The sequence below is a fragment of the Helianthus annuus genome, chromosome 8 (assembly GCF_002127325.2).
Source record: "Helianthus annuus cultivar XRQ/B chromosome 8, HanXRQr2.0-SUNRISE, whole genome shotgun sequence".
In the NCBI taxonomy this organism is placed as follows: domain Eukaryota; kingdom Viridiplantae; phylum Streptophyta; class Magnoliopsida; order Asterales; family Asteraceae; genus Helianthus; species Helianthus annuus.
This window is the reverse complement of record NC_035440.2, coordinates 121,015,734-121,035,405: the sequence shown is the minus strand read 5'-3', so window position 1 is coordinate 121,035,405 and position 19,672 is coordinate 121,015,734. Positions and strand designations below refer to the sequence as shown.

Below are 19,672 nucleotides of genomic sequence, written 5' to 3'. Positions count from 1 at the left end.
AATTCATCATCACTTTATTCGCGATTGTTTCGAGAAAAAGTTGATACGAATTGAGAAAATCCACACTGACGAACAAAAAGCTGATTTGCATACCAAAGCTTTTGATAAAAATCGGTTTCAATATTTGTTAAAACTTAATGGTATGAAATTGCTTTCAGTGTCGGATGGGATTGTGAGCATTGATGAGAGTACTGTTGCGGATGAAGACGAGAAACAATCTACAATGGTTTGTCGATTTTTTACATGTTTTGGTAGTTAGGGGGAGTATAGGTAGATGTATATAGTTATATTTTCAGAAAAATACAAAAACAGTAAAAAAATGCAAAAATACAAAAACAATATAAAATCTGAAAAAGAGCTTGTGTATATAGGGAAAATGATAGTACATCGGCTAGACAATTACAGTATGCTAAAGATTTGTAAAGTCTAAATGAGTTAAACAGTCTAACTAATGATGTGTCGATAGGTTTTCGCACATTTAGTAGATTTATTCGGGATATAAACCTAAAATTTCAAACTTGCGAAATTCGTGGTGAACACTACTTGGATATATAGGTAACCTCTAAAATCTCGTTTGAAAGGTCTCGTATTCTGATATACTAGGTTTTTATACTCAATGATGTCTGGGGTATTAGTCCGGGACTTCTGCTGAACGGAAGTTCTGACCTAGTCCTTGGATAATACTTTCACCAAATGCTTGAAACATAGCATAAACCATCAGCATGCAGATGAAACAATAAAATTGATAGTCGCTGCTGTTGTATCTAAAAGATCCTCTAAAGGGGACATACTAAAAAGTCGAAGCTGATATCTCTCTGCGCATACGGAAGTATCAACCTGAGATCCCTCGGCCCTCGCATACCTAATTTATGTACAGATATCATTGTAGTATACTCACCTGTAAGACTGAATATTGAGATTCTGGATACGGGAGTATATTCAAGAGGTGGGACACATGAATTGAGCATAGTTCGTAAGACATCTAAATCATATCCTGAATAGATTGAAATCTGTGTGAGAATTTAAGATGGATCAGTATATCGACATTCGAGGTGAACTGTTTAAGTCTGAATATGAAATGAAGCTTAATGGTACTAGTATTTTGTCTGAAAAGCTGATATGATTCCCTGACACGCTCGCCAAAAAATAAGATTGTATATAGTTCAATTTCTTTATTTTCTGCAATTTAAGTTTTCTGTATTTCATTTCTTAGTTTAGAACATTTTATAAAATCCAAAAAGATTTTATTTCTGCTTTATTTTTTGACAAACCAAAGTGGAGAGTTGATTGTTGGATTCTAGAAGATTAAAGCAGATGCAGGAAAGTTCTGAGCTGAAGAATGAGGAGAGCTTACTTTGTTGGAGATTGAAATGTTTTCAAAGTTAAAACAAGTTCATTAACTTGATACTTGTTATTTTCAGAAAAAGTAAAAATGTTTTTACAAAATGAGTTTGATTCGTCAAATGATCAACCAAGGTCATTAAATTGAACTTGGTAGATTAATTGAGTAATCAGGGTCATTAATTTGGACCTGAATACTTGAGTGGATTTCTAAAGCTGATTGTGTTAGTGTTTTATTATTGAAAAGATAGAATTGTAATGTTATTGGTTGAGTAACAGGTTTGGACTTCTTTATTCCCAACGAAAGCTAATTGTCAAAGCTTGAACCGGATTTCTCAGATTCCAGCATATCAAGAGGGGGAGTCTGTGAAAGGGGGAGTCTGGATCAATAGACAAAGGGAAAATGGAAGTTAGAGCCAGGATGTGATTCTGGAGCCTGTGAAGATAGAGTGGTTATGATATGAAGATAGAGAGTTGGAGAAAAGACCAAGACTGAAGACTCTGGAGCTGAAGACTACGTCAACATCCAAGGGGGAGTCTGTTGATGCATGAAATGTCTGTTGACTACGTCTGTATTACGTCTTAGGTCAAGATTGGTCAAATTAGGAGCTAGAAAGTAAAATTCATGTATTTTATGTTAGTTTCGCTTATGTGTCATAGGTTAGACATAGGTTCGCTTATTTGTCATATTATAGGTTCGCTTATAGGGTTAAGTTGATAGGTTTGCTTATACGACATGTCGTATAAGCGGAACCATGCAGACTATAAATAGTCAGTTCAAGCGAACCTGATCAGTTTAGTCGTGTATGTTGAAGCGGATCTGTTGAGAGCTTTTGTTACCGAAACTCTGTCAAATCAATATCAGAAAGCAATAAAAAGAAAGGAATTGAATAGGAATGGCTGTTGTAACTTCATTTATGTTGATTCCGCCTTCGTACGTGAAGATGAACGTTCTTTACTGACTATTCAGGGTCGGAACACGGTCCAACATATAAACAGGAGAATTTGCGTTGAATCGGGAGTGAAATCTGTACTTTAACGCAGATTTTCTCCCCTATTTTTATCAAAACAGGAACGAAGTTGTTAAGTCAGGGGTGAAACCCGAACCTTGATGACTTGTTCCGATTTCTATTTTGATTTTACAAAGCTCTCACCAAAGTCTCGACGGACTCCAACGACTTGAAGTACCACTGTAACTGGAAGGATGCGCGCCATTCGCCCAAATCGAGGTGACGCGGGCGCGACTATACACATTTATTTACAGTATTTACAATCGCACCCGGCGTAACTTGGTGTTTTAAATTTATAAAAATGGTTTATACCTTAACATTAAAATACACACAACAAAGGACAAGTGTATCCCGTCATATATGTAGCAAAGTATTGGTAAGAGCCAGATATCGATCCATGGAATACGGGCGTTATTAAGTACTAAATCTTTGTCATTAGATTACCAGAATAAAGGATAGGTGAATGGTTGATTAACTAAGTTATCTAAATTATATTTAAAACATAAATATACTATTATCTTGTTTCACAAACAACCTAAACATGTTATCTATCAGATATGTCACAAAAGCACTTAATCAATTTTCCAATTTCGAGACAGTTAGTCATCCGCTAGGAGTTTTCTAACATGATGATTCTTCGGAAAGTTTACGCGATAAACACACGTAACCACCTAAACTCATTCTTTAGCGAGCTATTGATATTCATTCATGTGAACCTTTAAAGATAGATTAGTCATCCGCTAGGAGTTTTCTAACCTCACTTATCAAAGAAAGCAATACCGATGGTCACAATACAGCCACGAGGATAAGCATTTAAGTAGATCATATAATGACATATTTCACCTTTACAAGTCTTGCACACAAATCTACCATGTCAGCAATTTCAGACCAAAACTACTAAACAAGGATCATAAACCGCATGCAAGAACATGTAATCAACACCATATAATTCGTTAGAACCCTTACGTGCAAGAAAGCATTCCTAATCAAAATAAGATATATCTTAGACAAAACCAATACCCCTCTCGAGTCTCATGGTGTAAATAAGTTTACAAACAAGTGATTAATCAAGAAATAGTTACCATCCCACTAACCACAGATTCATTATCCAAGATAATCAAACATCATCAGGAACTCAACATCAATGAAACGTTCATTATAAAATCATGAAGATTCAAACATGAAAAAGTACTAAAGTTTCATACAAACAAGATTAAAACATAAAGATTATTCAAGAAACAAGTTTATAACTACTATTACATAACACTGCATTAAACATAAACTAACATCAACTCATAACTTGCAAAATGATCAGAATACATGTTCAAGAACAAGGAATCGAACCATAAACAAGCAAGGAATTGATGGGTTGGATCGGTTATGCTTCCATTCGGTCTTGAAGCTTCAAAGTGGCCTGATCAGGACTGCTTCGGAACCCAGAAATCGCCCAGAAACATGGAGAAAAACCCAACAACTGAACCAGTAGCGAATGGCTGTATTTTTAGGCAATTTTGTAATCGGCACGGTCATGCCACAGGTCGCACAGTCGTGCGACTGGTGTTGTCTGGTGACGTCAGTTTCTCCGATCCCAAGTCAGCCAAGTGGACTAGTGGACAAGTTGCCTGGGTCATCAGATCGGCACGGTAGTGCCGCTGGTCGCACGGTCGTGCGACGTCATCAGATTGTTGATCACATATGTTGGTCAAGTCGTGGCACGGTCATGCGTCGGGTCGCACGGTAGTGCGGCCCGAGAAAAGGTTGGCACTCCTGGTCGCACTGGCAGTGCTTCCGAGATCAGAGGATCGGCACGGCAGTGCCGTTCGATGGCACGGTCGTGCCACACCTGGCAGTCATCAGAATTTTCTTTTGTGCTCTGTTTAAGACCTGAAAATATAAAAGTACCAACTTTGGCACCTAAACATTGTGTTTTCGGTCAAAAATGATTAAAACGGAAGTGTTTTGGGGTATAAAAACATGTATAATTTAACGTATATCAAACATCCCCATACTTGAACTTTTCTTGTCCTCAAGCAAACTTAAAATATAATACGGAATCAAATCTGAATTTTACAAGGTTCACTAATTTGTTTTGTGGTCAAATTGGTTTTGAAAAAGTCATCATCAAAGATTTAAAACAAACAAGCTTTTTTAGATATATGAAAGGATAACCATAAAGCAATGATTCTACGTTCGATTGACTTAGCATGCAAATCTTTATATTTCTCACAATGTTCACACACACTCGGTTAAATTTCTGAATCATACATATAATGTGTATGCAAAACACTCGATGCCTAGTCAATGAATCATGCATTATCATAAGTTTGTCAAAAGATCTAATCTCCACCAATTAATATGTGAAAAGCATAAATCAAGAGGTCTTTGATGGGTTGTATTGACAGGCTATGGTTAAGGGTATGGAATGGATATTTGAAAGTGGCAAGAAAGGTTAAAACTTGGCCAAAAACTTGGTGCTTTATTTTCTCGGATTCTGAACACGTTGCTAAGCTACTTTTGTAGGTCTTCAGAGTTTATTCTTTTTACATTTCTACTCTCTATTTTTTTTCTTGACAGTTTTTCCTTAATTCCTTTAGAAAGTTTTGGCAAACGGTGTTTTTTTTTAAACTTATATCAATCTAGATAGCTTATGGCTAAATTTTTAACGAAAAAGGGTAAGTATGAAAAGGTTATATTTGGGTGAGTAGGTTTAAAATTTGGGTAAAGTTAAGAAAAATACGGAAAATAGGCTCAACATGGCGAACTAATGGATTGTGTTGGGTGCGGGATATAAACAAAGAAAAAGGCTGACAAAGGGGTATCCTAAATGCCTCTATCATTTCTATGTAATTTCACATATTCATGATTTTGAAAAGTATTCAAATGACAAGTTCTAAATTACATAAAACATCCGGCTCACTCATTTTTCCGCAAAAACAAAGAAGCATTTGACAAGAAAGCTGTAAAGGCTCAAAAATATGCTCACGTAAACGGAAGGAATGGGTATAAATATAAAGATAAACATGCAAGTCTTTCATTGGCTTGTCGATTTTTATCACGCTTTTGTTTTATCACGCTTTTTAGTTATCTTTTTCAAAAATTAATTTGGCTTGTCGATTTTTATCAATTTTGAGGCTTTCTAGAGAACACAAATTGACCATTTTTGTTTTATTTTTTGAAAATATATACAAAAACGAGAATAATTAAGGACAAAAAAAGTTTAAAACATTTTAAACCCATCAGAGTTGGAGTTAACTTGTTTGAGTTGACTTTAATTGAAGTCGTCTCAACTCTGTGTGCATTTCTTTACGAATCTGCCAAGTATGTCACTTGCTAAAGCTGTCAACATTACCATTAATCAAAATGTTAGATAACCAAACCATATCCATTATTCAAACAAAGCAAACATGCCACTTAAACACTTAAACACAAACATAAAGTTTAAAAAATCCCAAACAAAGTACTGAATAGAAATAAGATAAAACATTAGTTTCTGAACTGTTCTGTCCTACCTCCTCCTACTCCTCATCATCATCATGGTCATGGTGGCGTGTTCCAGATGAACCCGCCCCATAGTTACCTGTGTCTCCAAACGGAAACTGTGGAGGGTTGCTGAAGTGGCTAGGCGCTTTTTAGCCCTTCGAAGATGTAGGAAAAACCTGCATACATTTCCTCCCGCATCGTGTGTTGAGATACCCGCATAGCTAACTGGTCGGCTCTCATTCCTGGTCGGCACTCATAGTGTCTTGAGAGATCTGCATATGCTGGAATTGCTGGTACAATTCAGGGTAGGAAGGTATACCTAGAGGCCAGTTTTGCTGATATTGATGCTGGTGCTGGTGTTCCTCATGATGTGGCTGATCATGTGGTGGCTGGTTGTGTGGTGGTGGCTCGAGTACCTGATGCTCCTCCATGTTGACGTCTTCGTCCTGTGGTGGTAGCTGTAGCGGATCCCATATTTCCCCATTTAGACCCCTCAGTCGCGGGCCATTGTCTGTATCCACTACCAGGCCCATCACTCTCAAAGACCTCATATCCACATCTCCTCATGCGTGAACCATCGTGAGACCGATGACTACATCATCTGTCATAATACCCAAGTTGTATGCCAACTGAGTCACATATTCACCACCATGGATTTCACTGCTTGTAGTTCTCTCCGCACTGTTTACGAAAAATTCAGCCATCCTAGCTGCGAGGTTAACGTGCACTCCTGTCACTAAGGAATATAAGAAAAGAAGATCCGAGTGGGACAGTTTCCTGCACTGTCCATGCGCCCATAGATGGTGTGACTCATGACCTGATGAATAACCCTGAGTAGCGGGTCTCGTAGTCGTGAAGCTTTAGCTTTTCTAGCTTCATAGGGTGGCTCCACTGCCACTTGTGCCCAAAAGTTAGCCCGTTGCTGATCATTATCAAACTTGTAGATATTGGTGAAAAGTTCTAAATTAATATCTTCAGCTGAGTATATGCCCAATCTTCTTCCAAGTCTAGCAACTGACCACTTATGCCACTTTCTTCTCAATCTGAACTGTATTGTCTCCCTGTTTTTAAAGTCTGGATTTTCGCTTCTCGGTTTTTCATAATTGTATGAAGCGAAAAATTCCAACGTAAGCTCAAGATAAACTGGTCGTGCAATGTTGAACAACCTTAACATGGGATGTGACATCATGTCTGATAGCCTTTCTTCTTGGTTTAGGGTTGTTAAAGTGTCCCAGTTGATCCTTCTCGGTTCACCGATTTGTCCTTGTCGATTCCATAATGCTTGTAATCTTGTAATACAGGGCTGTTCTTTCGTTTTGTTTTCGCTGAACTGGAGGAATCTGTGATTCATCTGCATACAGGAATATAACAAAATAAGAGCAGAATATAAAAATTTCATCGCCGCCACCAGAACAGGCTGTTTACAACATTCTGTCGTCGTTTCAGTAGTCGCACGGTCGTGCATCTGGTGGCACTGCCATGCCATTCCTAGTCGGTCAACAGCTTGTTTCTGTGAAATCATGTCGCACTGCCGTGCCAAATCGGCACTGCCGTGCGACTCGACGTCGCAGCTTTGAATCAGTGATCTGTACTTGATTTTCGACCGGCACTGTGATGCCGTTAAAAGGGTGTGACCGTGCGACAACAAATTTCATCAGAAAACAGTCTATTTACTGATTTTAACCTGTATCTTTCAAAATTTAACTTGTAATCAGTGAATAGTCTTCGAATCAAGTACAAGAACTACCGATTTAACACTAATCGCTCAAGAACAAGGGTTTATTTGACTTTTATGAAGAAAACCCCAAAATTTCTTGGTTCAAACATCAGATCTACATCAGAAACTGAGTTTAATCTGCAAAACAAGTAGGAAACATACCTTGGAAGATGATTGAAGCGAAATCTAGGCAAAAATTAGATGATTTTTGGGTGTAGGCGACCTGGAACTCCCGTGCGGCTGCTAGGGTTTCGAAAAAATGATATGTTTTTACTGCAGAATCGCTTATATACCCTGCTTTTTACTGTTCAGATTTCGAGTCGCACAGTCGTGCGACGGGTGGCACGGTCATGCCATCCCGGGTCGCTTTCCTGGTTCGACCTGTGTTATCGGGTTGTGTTGGTGCATATTTCGTACGTCTGCCACTGTGCGAATAGCTAGATAGAGCGTGTGTTGAATATTGTGTAGTATAGGAGAAAGTTGGACACGGTGCGTTAATGTAAAGGTCAACCCGATCGCGTGGCAATCCGATCGGGTGGCAATCCGATCGGATGGCAATCCGATCGGGTGGCAATCCGATCGGATAGGCTGGGTGTGAGTTGTCTATAAATAGGGACCTTGGGGTTCCATTTGGACAAGCTTTTGGTTCCCAGAGGGGACATGCTGTCCAACTGGTCTCGCGGTGCTGTAAACGTTGAATAATCAATAGAGACCAGATTATAAGTCACTGCTCGGTGTCGTATCTATCTTCTACTCGTTTCTAGTCGTAATAAACGCACCGAACACGTCATTTCGGGACCGAAGCTCCGTCAGACTCGCCAGATCTTGGAATCAGCAGTGGTATCAGAGCTACGGTACCGATTTAATCGATCTAACAGTCGGTTAAATCACCCAAAGCTCATCAATTTTGGGTTAAGCGGGAGTTTTGATGTTAAAACAGAGAAAATCATCAAAATAAAGGTCAATTCACGGATGGATTTTGGAATTGAAGCCATCAATCTGTTCGGAATTGTATCGCGCAGAATCCTGTGAAATTTCATCATGAAATTCACACAAATAAAGATTCTGGATCGAAAAAACGTGCTTTGGAGTGTCTTGAACTGTTAGAACATTTCCAATCAGATGGCAACCCGATCGGGTGGCAATCCGATCGGATGACCATCCGATCCACATCACTATCTTACTTGAAGGTTTATTGAAGATGCTTTCAATCCGATGACAACCAGTTCGGGTGGCAATCTGATCGGGTGACCGTCCGATCCATGGCACTATGGGGTGTTGGGAAGATCAAGTTGCTTTCAATCGGATGACAACCCGATCGAATGGCAATCCAATCGGATGACCACCCAATCCACAGACACTTGTTAGTTTCCTTTGTAACCCGATCGGGTGGCAATCCGATCGGGTGGCAGTCCGTTCCATAATATCATTTTATCCTTCAATTGAGTGGCAATCCGATCGGGTGGCAATCTGATCAGTTGACCATCCGATCCTAGACATTCGACCAGATGATCAAATGCCTAAAAAAAGGCATTTTTTGATCGCAACGACGAGGAGAGTCTCCAGAAAAAATTTGGTGATTGTCAATTTTTTCGGAGCTGGGTTGTTCGGGGACACCGTCGGGGGCTTCAGTGAATAGATTTGATGATGCTATCACGGATTGTGGAAATTAGTGGGGTAGTCATGATACTGATGCAGAATTATCATATTCTGAAGTATCTGACTATTTATGGGACAAATTGTAAAATCCGCAATGATGAAAAACTGACAATTGTGGTGAATATTGTGATATTCTAGTTGGGTCAAGTTTTTCGGAGAAAAGAATTAGAAACTGAATTCAGTTTGAGGGGGAATTCAGTGATAGAGACGTCAGAATTTGCAAAAAATGAGGGGGAATCAAAATTTCAATGTCGTATGTTGAAATTCCGGCATTTTTGTAATTCGTGACACTGCAACAGTATTCGAGTAGTTTCGACTTCAGATTGTCAGGGGGAATGTGAATCAGATCGTGAGTGAAGACTTCCGAGATCAAGATGATCCAAGGTGTTGATATCTGATCGAGCATCGGAGATCTGAGAGTGATCGTGGATGATAGCTTCTGAGATCTAGATTATCCGAGGAGATTATTTGTTTTCCAATGAAGATTTGCTGATTGTGGAGAATATCATTTACACGGATCTGTCATTCTTAGGGTGCGTTAACATGGATCACGGTAAACGGGATATCAGATCTTCAGGGGGAATCATGGATTTGAAGTTAACCAGTGGGGTATTTGATATTTCTATCAATTACCGGTTGAGTTTTTGTACATTCTTAGATCGAGCAGGCGGAATGCGAAGATCGTGGTGCTTACATGTGATATCAAAAACTGTGCTCGGATGCGGTTAAAGTTGAAATAAAGGATGCTGCATTGATTAGTTTCAAGTTGGTAATTGTTCTTGAAGGTTACAGTTTAGCAAATCGGAGGAGAGTCGTAAACTGTGCAAAAAGACCTGAAGATTCATTGCAGGGGGAATTCATGCTTTACATTGGCAAAAGCAAACCCGAATCATCAATCGAGGGGGAATTCGTATTGTAAGATTTCAAGATCCTGATTGAAGTTGCAGAAAAGTTGAAAGATTGCAGAATATTCAAACATGGCTCAAGGTTCACAATATTGTTAAAGATGATTCGAAAGTGACATCCGAGGGGGAATCTGTTGGTGCCTATTTCGTACGTCTGCCACTGTGCGAATAGCTAGATAGAGCGTGTGTTGAATATTGTATAGTAAAGGAGAAAGTTGGACACGGTGCGTTAATGTAAAGGTCAACCCGATCGGGTGGCAATCCGATCGGATGGCAATCCGTTCGGGTGGTAATCCGATCGGATAGGCTGAGTGTGAGTTGTCTATAAATAGGGACCTTGGGGTTCCATTTGGACAAGCTTTTGGTTCCTAGAGGGGACATGCTGTCCAACTAGTCTCGCGGTGCTGTAAACGTTGAAAACACGCCCTAGCATAGCCTTTCCCGCAGGGACATCCACAATAGAGCCAGTGCGCTTGACAAGATCTCCTTCTTTAATAGCAGTATCACTACCAAAGACAACAATCCCTACATTCTCATTCTCAAGATTCAAGGCTATTCCTTTCACACCGCTGGCAAATTCAACCATTTCCCCAGCTTGAATCTCGTTCAACCCATAAACACGTGCAATCCCATCTCCAACTGAGACCACTCGACCAATCTCATCCACTTGAAAATTCGTGTAAAAGTTGCAAATTCTATCAATAGAGACCAGATTATAAGTAACTGCTCGGTGTCGTATCTATCTTCTACTCATTTCTTTTCGTTTTAGTCGTAATAAACGCACCGAACACGTCGTTTCGGGACCGAAGCTCCGTCAGACTCGCCGGATCTTGGAATCAGCAGGTTGCACGGTAGTGTAGCGGTCGCACGGTAGTGCGATTCGATCATCGTCCGATGCACGAGTTCTTGGTCTGTTTTGACTACGGAGTGCATGACCGTGCCGATTTGGCACGACCGTGCATTACCTGGTCCTTTTTGTGTTATTTTTCACAGTAAGCGTTTTATTCCGAATTTCCACCCACTTTTTCCATTTTTGCACTATTTCATATATTTTAACAATGAATTAACTTCAAAATTCCAAAAATTATGGATCGAGCTCGTATGTACCTACGTTTAAAAACTGAAAAATTAACGAACTAGTAAATAAATATTAAAAACTAATATATACAAAATTACCCTTAGCGTGTGAAAACACGCTCGCTAAATTTCTCAGCGAGTCGATAGCTAGACTCATTCTCCCCACACTTGTTTTAAGTGTGCGGGACGTGGAGTTCGAGAATTTCCTCCACCGGGTCAACCGGTCCGTTGATGTAACTTTTGAGTCTATGACCGTTGACTTTGAATGTTTCCCCGCTTAAACTTTCGATGATGACGGCTTCGTATGGAAATACTTCTTTGACCGTGTATGGACTCGTCCATCGAGATCTTAACTTCCCAGGGAATAAACGCAGTCGGGAGGAGTACAATAAAACAAGATCCCCTATGCGGAAATCTTTATGTTCTTTCAATCTTTTGTCATGAAACCTCTTGATTTGTTCTTTGTATCTGCTAGAACTTTCATAGGCATGGTTTCTTAGTTCCTCGAGCTCGTGGATTTGGAGAAAACGGGCTTCACCTCCGCTTTTTAAATCCATATTTGCCGTTTTCAAGGCCCAGAATGCCCTGTGTTCTAGCTCGACAGGTAGATGACAAGCTTTTCCGTAAACCAACCTAAAGGGTGTGGTCCCAATAGGTGTTTTAAATGCTGTTCTAAAAGCCCACAAAGCGTCATCTAGCTTGTCTGACCAATCCTTGCGGTTATTATTAATGGCCGCTCAAGGATTCTTTTCAAACCCCGATTCGTGACCTCCACTTGCCCGCACGTTTGAGGGTGATATGGCGTAGCCAATCTATGATGAACACCATAACAGGACAAGGCTCGTTCTAACTGCGCATTACAGAAATGCGTTCCTCGGTCACTGATAGTGCTTTTGGAGCACCAAATCAGGCGAATAAACCTTTTAAGAACCTCACAACCACCCTAGCATCGTTTGTAGGCAAAGCTTGAGCTTCGGCCCATTTTGAGACATAGTCTACAACAACTAGGATGTATTTGTTACCTCGTGAGGCTGGAAATGGCCCCATGAAGTCGATACCCCATATATCAAAGACCTCATAGACTTGCATTGGATGTTGAGGCATTTCATTACGTGCGGAGATATTTGTTGCCCTTTGGCAAGCATCACACGCTCTAACCCATTCATGCGCGTCGCGAAAGATTGTGGGCCAGTAAAGCCCAGAGTCTAACACTTTCTTTGCAGTGTAGTTTGCTCCATGATGACCTCCGGTTGGCCCTTCGTGACAGTAACACAGAATGCTAGCTGCCTCTTCTCCAAATACACATCTTCGGATCACCTGATCGGCTCCGATTCTAAACAAGGATGGTTCGTCCCAAATGTAGTACTTCAGATCTCCAAAGAACTTCCTCTTTTGCTGATATGACAATCCTTTGATAAGGATTCCACGTGCGAGGTAGTTTGCGAAGTCGGCGAACCAAGGTGACTCGTCATTCATCTCGATGCTTAAAAGAAATTCGTGGGGGAAATTGTCATTTATTGTTCCTCCACTGAATTTTCTGACTTACCATGCTCAAGTCTCGAGAGATGGTCGGCTGCAACATTTAGAGCTCCCTTTTTATCTTGGATCTCAATGTCAAATTCTTGTAATAACAAGATCCATCTGATAAGACACGGTTCTGTGTCCTGCTTACTAAAAAGGTATTTGATTGCTGCATGATCCGTATACACAATTGTTTTGGACAACACAAGGTACGACCTGAATTTGTCGAAAGCATAAACGACTGCCAAAAGCTCTTTCTCTGTAGTTGTGTAATTTTCTTGAGCATCATGTAGAGTTTTGTTGGCATAGTAAATAGGATGAAAATGCTTCTCCCTTGGTTGTCCTAAGACTACTCCTATTGCGTAATCACTTGCATCGCACATTATCTCAAATGGCAACGCCCAGTCGGGTGCAACTAAAATAGGGGCTTCGATAAGCCTTTGTTTAAGTTGCTTGAATGCTTTCATGCATTCATCTGAAAACACAAATGGAGCATCTTTTTCTAACAAACGGGTCATAGGTCTTGTGATTTTTGAAAAGTCTTTTATGAATCGCCTATAGAACCCTGTGTGACCTAGGAAACTTCTAATTGATCTGACCGAGGTAGGGGGAGGAAGTTTAGAAATGATATCCACTTTTGTTGGATCGACTCCAACCCGGATTCAGACATTTTGTGCCCGAGAACTACCCCTTCCTTTACCATGAAGTGGCATTTCTCCCAGTTAAGCACAAGATTAGTTTCCTCACATCTCATTAACATTCTTTTCAGATTTCCAAGACATTGATTGAAAGAACTCCCGAACACAGAGAAATCATCCATGAATACTTCCATGGAGTCTTCAATCATATCATGGAAAATGGCTACCATGCAACACTGAAATGTGGCTGGTGCATTACATAGTCCAAAAGGCATACACCGGTAGGCGAATGTGCCAAAAGGACATGTGAAAGTAGACTTTTCCTGGTCCTCAGGAGCGATAGGAATTTGAAAATATCCAGAGAACCCATCCAGAAAACAGAAGAATGACTTCCCCGACAGACGTTCCAACATCTGGTCGATGAATGGAAGCGGGAAGTCGTCCTTACCGGTGGCATCGTTGAGTTTGCGGTAATCGATGCAAACTCGCCATCCTGTAACGGTACGGGTAAGAATAAGTTTATTCCTATCGTTTGGAACTACAGTAATATCACCTTTCATGGGTACTACTTGCACCGGACTTACCCAAACAGAATCAGATATAGGATAAATCAGCCCTGCGTCTAACAACTTAATAACCTCTTTCTTCACCACATCTTGCATATTCGGATTCAAACACATTTGATGTTGTGCACTAGGCTTGTAATTGTCTTCCATGAGAATCTCTTGAGTACAAAAAGAAGGATTAATGCCTTTGATATCCATAATCTTCCACGCCATGGCTTTCTTGTGGAGCGTTAGAACTTCGAGAAGCTGTCTCTTTTCTTCTTTTGCTAAAGATGCTGAAATGATGACTGGAAAGTGACACTCCTCGTCTAGAAATGCATATTCAAGATGCGGTGGGAGTTCTTTTAACTCTAATGACGGTGGGTCTTCAACCGAAGGTTTTGATTTTCCTGCAACTTCACGGTCAATTTCCACAAATTGATCTGGACTTTGAGAACCATCATCGCCGATTTGCAAAACCAGTTGCTCAGTTTTGCGGCGCTCCTGCGAAATTCCATCTTGATTCTCACACAACAGATGTGTGTCCGTATCAATTTCTTCGATCGTGCCTTGGAAATGAGAGCTTACACAAGTATCGACAATGTCGACATAGTACAGCATGTCATCGTGACTTTGCGGATGTTGCATTGATCTTATAATGTCAAAAGTCACATGCTCGTCATTTACTCGGAATGTGATTTGGCCGACTTCCACATCAACAATCGTCCTCGCAGTATTGAGGAATGGGCGTCCAAGTATTAATGGCACTTTTGAGTCTTCGTCCATGTCGAGAATAACAAAATCCACAGGGAAAACAAATTTATCGATTTTAACAAGCATGTTTTCAATGAATCCACGCGGATACTTGATTGAACGATCTGCAAGTCGAATGCTCATTCTAGTGGGTGAAGGTTCACCCAGATCTAACTTAGCAAAGACCTTATATGGCATAAGGTTTAAGCTAGCTCCTAAATCGGCTAATGCGTGACTGACAGACATGCTGCCAATGAGACAGGGAAGAGTGAAACTGCCCCGATGTCCCATCTTTTCAGGTAGACGGTTTTGGAGAAGGGCTGAACAGTTTTCATTCATCTACACACAAGACAAGCTTTCAAGTTTCTGCTTGTTTGTGAGGATGTCTTTTAAGAACCTTGCGTATTTAGGCATTTGAGCCAACGCCTCAACAAATGGTATGTTTATGTGTAATTGTTTAAACATTTCAAAAAACTTACCATGTTGTTCATCGTTCTTCTGCTTCTTCAGTCTACTCGGATATGGGATAGGAGGAATGAAATCTTTAACTGGCTCCTGGAACTGTGCTGTACTTGCTGGGACTCGCCTAGCGTGCACCTCGTCTGAAGCGTCAGTTTGGCTCGTATCAGTGATCGGTGGTGAGTCCGATTTGTCAGGTCCCGTGGCTTTACCACTCCTCGTCATTACTGCATTAACGTGCCCTCTCGGGTTAGGTTCTGTGTTACCTGGAAGACTACCTTGGGGTCTTTCAAACAACATCTTGGCCAATTGGCTGACTTGATTCTCAATGGTTTGTATTGAAGCCTTCTGGCTCCGCATTTCCCCTTCCTGTGCCATAAAACGCTCCTCATGCTGCTGGTATCGCTTTTCAAATATTTGATTGGCATTGTTGGAGTTGTTTAACAGCTGCGCCATCATCTCCTCTAGTTTCGAGTTGTTGTGAGAGGTTTGTGGCTGGGAAGTGCTTCCTGAACCTAAATTATTGTAACGTGGTTAAAAAGTTTGCCCTGATGGCTGAAAAGATTGTCCCTGGGGGCTGAAAGGATTGCCCCTGAGGTTGTTGTGGCGCGGGAGCGCGTTGAGCATATCCGAGTGGGTTTTGGTTATTTAAATTCGATTTCCACCCAAAGTTTGGGTGATTTCTCCAACCCGGATTGTACGTGTTACTATAGGGGTTATTCTGGGGTCGAATTTGATTGCCCAAATAGTCCACCTCTTCATGTGACACTCCACACAGCTCACCTGATGATTGTACCTGTGAAACGTTCTGAGCTTGATCAAATCTTGCTGCCAAAGCTCCAACATGTGCTGCAAGAGCCGTATATGTATCCACTTGATGAACTCCAATAATAGATGATGCTTTATTTCGCACTCCACCGTGACGAGAACTCGACTTCAAGGTAGCTTTCTCTATAATTGCATAGGCTTCATTGGGTGTTTTTGTTCCAAGATCACCTCCTGCATATACATCTAAACGTTCTTGTGAGTCGTAGTTGAGTCCTTGGTAAAAGTTTAACACAAGTTGCCTTTTGGACAACCCATGATGTGGAACATCGATCAAAAGATCTTTGAACCTCTCCCAAGCTGCGTGTAGAGATTCTCCTTCGTCCTGTTTGAATGTCATAATACGATTCTTAAGCTTAGCTGTCTTTTCCGGCAGAAAATATTTTTGCATAAAAAGATCTGCCATCTCGTTCCAAGTCGTGATGGAACCTGCTAGAAGCGACAAAAGCCAAGATCGGGCTTTGTCTCGCAAAGAAAATGGAAAGAGTCGCAAACTAATTGCGTCTTCAGAAACGTCTCTAATTTTGAAAGTCGAGCACACTTTGAGAAATGATGCGATGTGTCGACCTGGATCTTCGTGATCCTTCCCATCAAACTGCATAGAATTTTGCAACATGTTAATAAATCTAGATTTAATTTTAAAACTCAGTGCTGCTATCATAGGTCGGGCGATGCTTGGTAGCAGGCTCTCTCCTCCTGGACGACCGGTCTCATTCAAAGGCTGGTCGTCCTCTGCCATAATGCTTCCCGTGTCGTCCTCTGAACTCTCGCTGTCAGAAAGTATCACTGGTTCGTCGATTGCGGCCGCAATCCTTTGTGCAACGACAAGTGATCTTTCACGAAGCCGCCTACTTCTTCTTAGATTATTTTCAGGTTCGTTGGCTAGCTCAGCATTAGCGGGTGCAGGGGGCGTGGACATTAGCCTGCACGTAAAAAGGAAGGAATTATACAAAAAAAAAGAACATAATAATAATATAAGAAATAAGTAATACTACTAATACTAAAATATATCATACAATAATATACAAGATATTAAACATATCTATTTAACTATTTACTGGATTATTTACTTATTTACATTCGATATTATTTTTGTTTGTTTACCAGAATTTCTGATAACAATCATCAGAAATCTGAAATTTTTTTATATATATCAGAAAATCTGATATGCTCTGATAAAATTCTGATAAGATCTGATGAAAATTTTCGTCCCATCAGAATTTCTGATAAATCCATCAGAATTACCAGAAAATATGGTAAATTCATCAGAAATGAAAATTGTTGTTTTTAGAATGTCTAATGGGTTTATCAGAATCCATCAGAAAATTTGATAAATTTATTGGAATTCATCAGAAAATCTGATGATTTTATCAGAAAGTTACATTTTATTTTTGTGAAGTAAATAACTAAACAAATGAGCACAATAATTAAATGAATAAACGGTTAATAAATAAATAAATGGACAGAAATAAATAAATGAATAACTGAACGTAAATAATTAAACGCACAAGTGAAATAAATATAATATAATAGCGGTTCGACGTGCGAACACGAACATAATTATAAATATAAATAGAAATGAAATGACTGAAATAAAATAACTGAATTGAATAAATGAAAGTAAATGGTTCGATTCCGAACACATAACTGAATTAAATAAAATGAAATAAATGTTAGTCGAAACGTAATTAAAAATTTAGTATGTCAGTAAGGTTAGTCGGTTAGCAGCTAGCTGGTTAGTAAAACAGAAAAAGAAAAGTTAGTCAAACAGTTAAATATTAACAAGTTAGTAAATAAGAAAACAAAATAAATACAAAAATGTACAAGTATTCACAAGTATTAACAATTTGTACCCCGGTAAAATAATGACTCGGATTGTTCCATAAATTTCGCCATGTCCCCGGCAACGGCGCCAAAAACTTGACGTGGGCGCGACTATACACATTTATTTACATTATTTACAATCGCACCCGGCATAACTTGGTGTTTTAAATTTATAAAAATGGTTTATACCTTAACATTAAAACACACACAACAAAGGACAAGTGTATCCCGTCATATATATAACAAAGTATTGGTAAGAGCCAGATATCGATCCATGGAACACGGGCGTTATTAAGTACTAAATCTTTGTCATTAGATTACCAGAATAAAGGATAGGTGAATGGTTGATTAACTAAGTTATCTAAATTATATTTAAAACATAAATATACAATTATCTTGTTTCACAAACAACCTAAACATGTTATCTATCAGATATGTCACAAAAGCACTTAATCAATTTTCTAATTTCGAGACAGTTAGTCATCCGCTAGGAGTTTTCTAACATGATGATTCTTCAGAAAGTTAACGCGATAAACACACGTTACGTGACAACCGTCAAAAATCCAGGTATCCGTACAATTTAATTAACCATGATTAGTGCTTAATGACTGTGCTGAATTACAAATGACTGCTTTCTGATTACTGCATCATACTTACATGTGCACCACATATTGCATAACGTCACATCATATTTACATACAAACCATATTGACATAAATGATGCACAAAGCACAGCTAGCACAGTTAGCGCATAACTCAGAAAAATGCTGACGAAGTTCAGTACATAGACAAACAATGTTTTGACACCCAGTAAGGGCCAGAGACTAAGTACTACACAAGTATGGTGTGTAGGGAAGTAAGCACCACAAAACTGCATTCCTAAGTGATAGTTTAAGTGCCAGAAAGTGCCTAAGACCCACATAAAGTGCTGAATTCAGCATATTTCAGCAAAAATCAGCTTTTTAACAAGCTAGTAACATGCAAAAATATGACTAAATGGTCCTGAATGCTTTCCTAAGTGTCGGGAATTAAAAGTGTCACAAAAAGGTACATAAAGAACACTAAACGGTATAGTTTGACACTTTAACAAACCGGTATCTAACCAAACAACCGGACACTACCCGAAACACCACAATTACACAAGAAGCATTGTTTTATTATTTCTGAGCTGGTTATGGGCCCCGAACACCCTAACACACTATATGCATAAACACTAAACATTACACTTGAAAACTAACTAGATTGCCTAACTTACCATTGAAACACAACCAATACCCCCCCCCCTTGTGTGGACGGTCACCAAGGTGGCCCCACACCTTGATCTTCTTTGATCTTAATTGATATGTTTATAGATTTTGTCTTGTACTTAATAAACATATTAACCAAAGGATTAAGGGGAAAGATGGTTATAAGAATGTTACACTAGATCATAACTCTCATTCTCTCACACATTACTTCACACACACTCCATCTTTCCCTCTCTTGCTCCCTCTCGGTCGAGAACAAGCAACAACATCACCACCATCTTCATCTCATTTCCATACATTCCATACACTCACAAAGGTGCTAGAAGGTCTACAAGAAAGCTTGGTGGTCTTGGAGATTGAAGGACCTCTCCCATTTGCTATTATCCATCACATTTGTCACCTTCATCTTCCTGTGTTCTTCCCTAGCCCTTGTGCTAGTAGTAAGCTCCTCGTAACTTGAATTTACTTCTCATTTAGTGGGTTAAAAGATTATAGGTGATGATAATCATGAGGAACACTAAAGAACATAATCAAGAAATATGAACATAAGCTTGATATATGATGAAATCTTGATGAAACTAAGTTGTTTATGTTATGAATGCTTGTTGATCATTGATTTATTTGTAAAGACGATGTTGATCATCATAGCATCTTGCTAAATCATGATTAGA

General features: G+C 39.7%; 2 protein-coding genes and 1 non-coding gene across 3 annotated transcripts; 1 reads left to right on the top strand and 2 right to left on the bottom strand.

Moving 5' to 3' along the window:
• Window positions 1-12,703: 12,703 nt before the first annotated feature.
• LOC110901879 lies at window positions 12,704-14,937 on the bottom strand. The gene is made up of 2 exons (XM_022148643.1): window positions 13,797-14,937; window positions 12,704-13,185 (listed from the first exon to the last, which is right to left on the bottom strand). Exons 1-2 carry the CDS (start codon window positions 14,935-14,937, stop codon window positions 12,704-12,706), a joined length of 1,623 nt encoding a protein of 540 aa, XP_022004335.1.
• Window positions 14,938-14,985: 48 nt separating this feature from the next.
• Window positions 14,986-16,849, bottom strand: LOC110901880. Its single transcript, XM_022148644.1, has 2 exons — window positions 15,889-16,849; window positions 14,986-15,620 (listed from the first exon to the last, which is right to left on the bottom strand). The coding sequence occupies exons 1-2, from the start codon at window positions 16,847-16,849 to the stop codon at window positions 14,986-14,988; spliced, it is 1,596 nt and encodes a 531-aa protein (XP_022004336.1).
• LOC118481576 lies at window positions 16,182-16,288 on the top strand. The gene has a single exon (XR_004865787.1). It is a non-coding gene; the product is annotated as a small nucleolar RNA R71 (small nucleolar RNA).
• Window positions 16,850-19,672: the final 2,823 nt, after the last annotated feature.

What these genes read in the sequence shown, in the direction of transcription:
- LOC110901879 (XM_022148643.1), bottom strand. Translation starts at nt 14,937, where the DNA reads ATGGGACATCGGGGCAGTTTCACTCTTCCCTGTCTCATTGGCAGCATG. An exon ending in CAAACTCAACGATGCCACCG is followed by an intron (nt 13,186 to 13,796) that starts GTAAGGACGACT and finishes TTGTGTTTTCAG; the next exon opens with ATGAATGCATGAAAGCATTC.
- LOC110901880 (XM_022148644.1), bottom strand. Translation starts at nt 16,849, where the DNA reads ATGTCCACGCCCCCTGCACCCGCTAATGCTGAGCTAGCCAACGAACCT. An exon ending in TTCACAGGTACAATCATCAG is followed by an intron (nt 15,621 to 15,888) that starts GTGAGCTGTGTG and finishes ACAATAATTTAG; the next exon opens with GTTCAGGAAGCACTTCCCAG.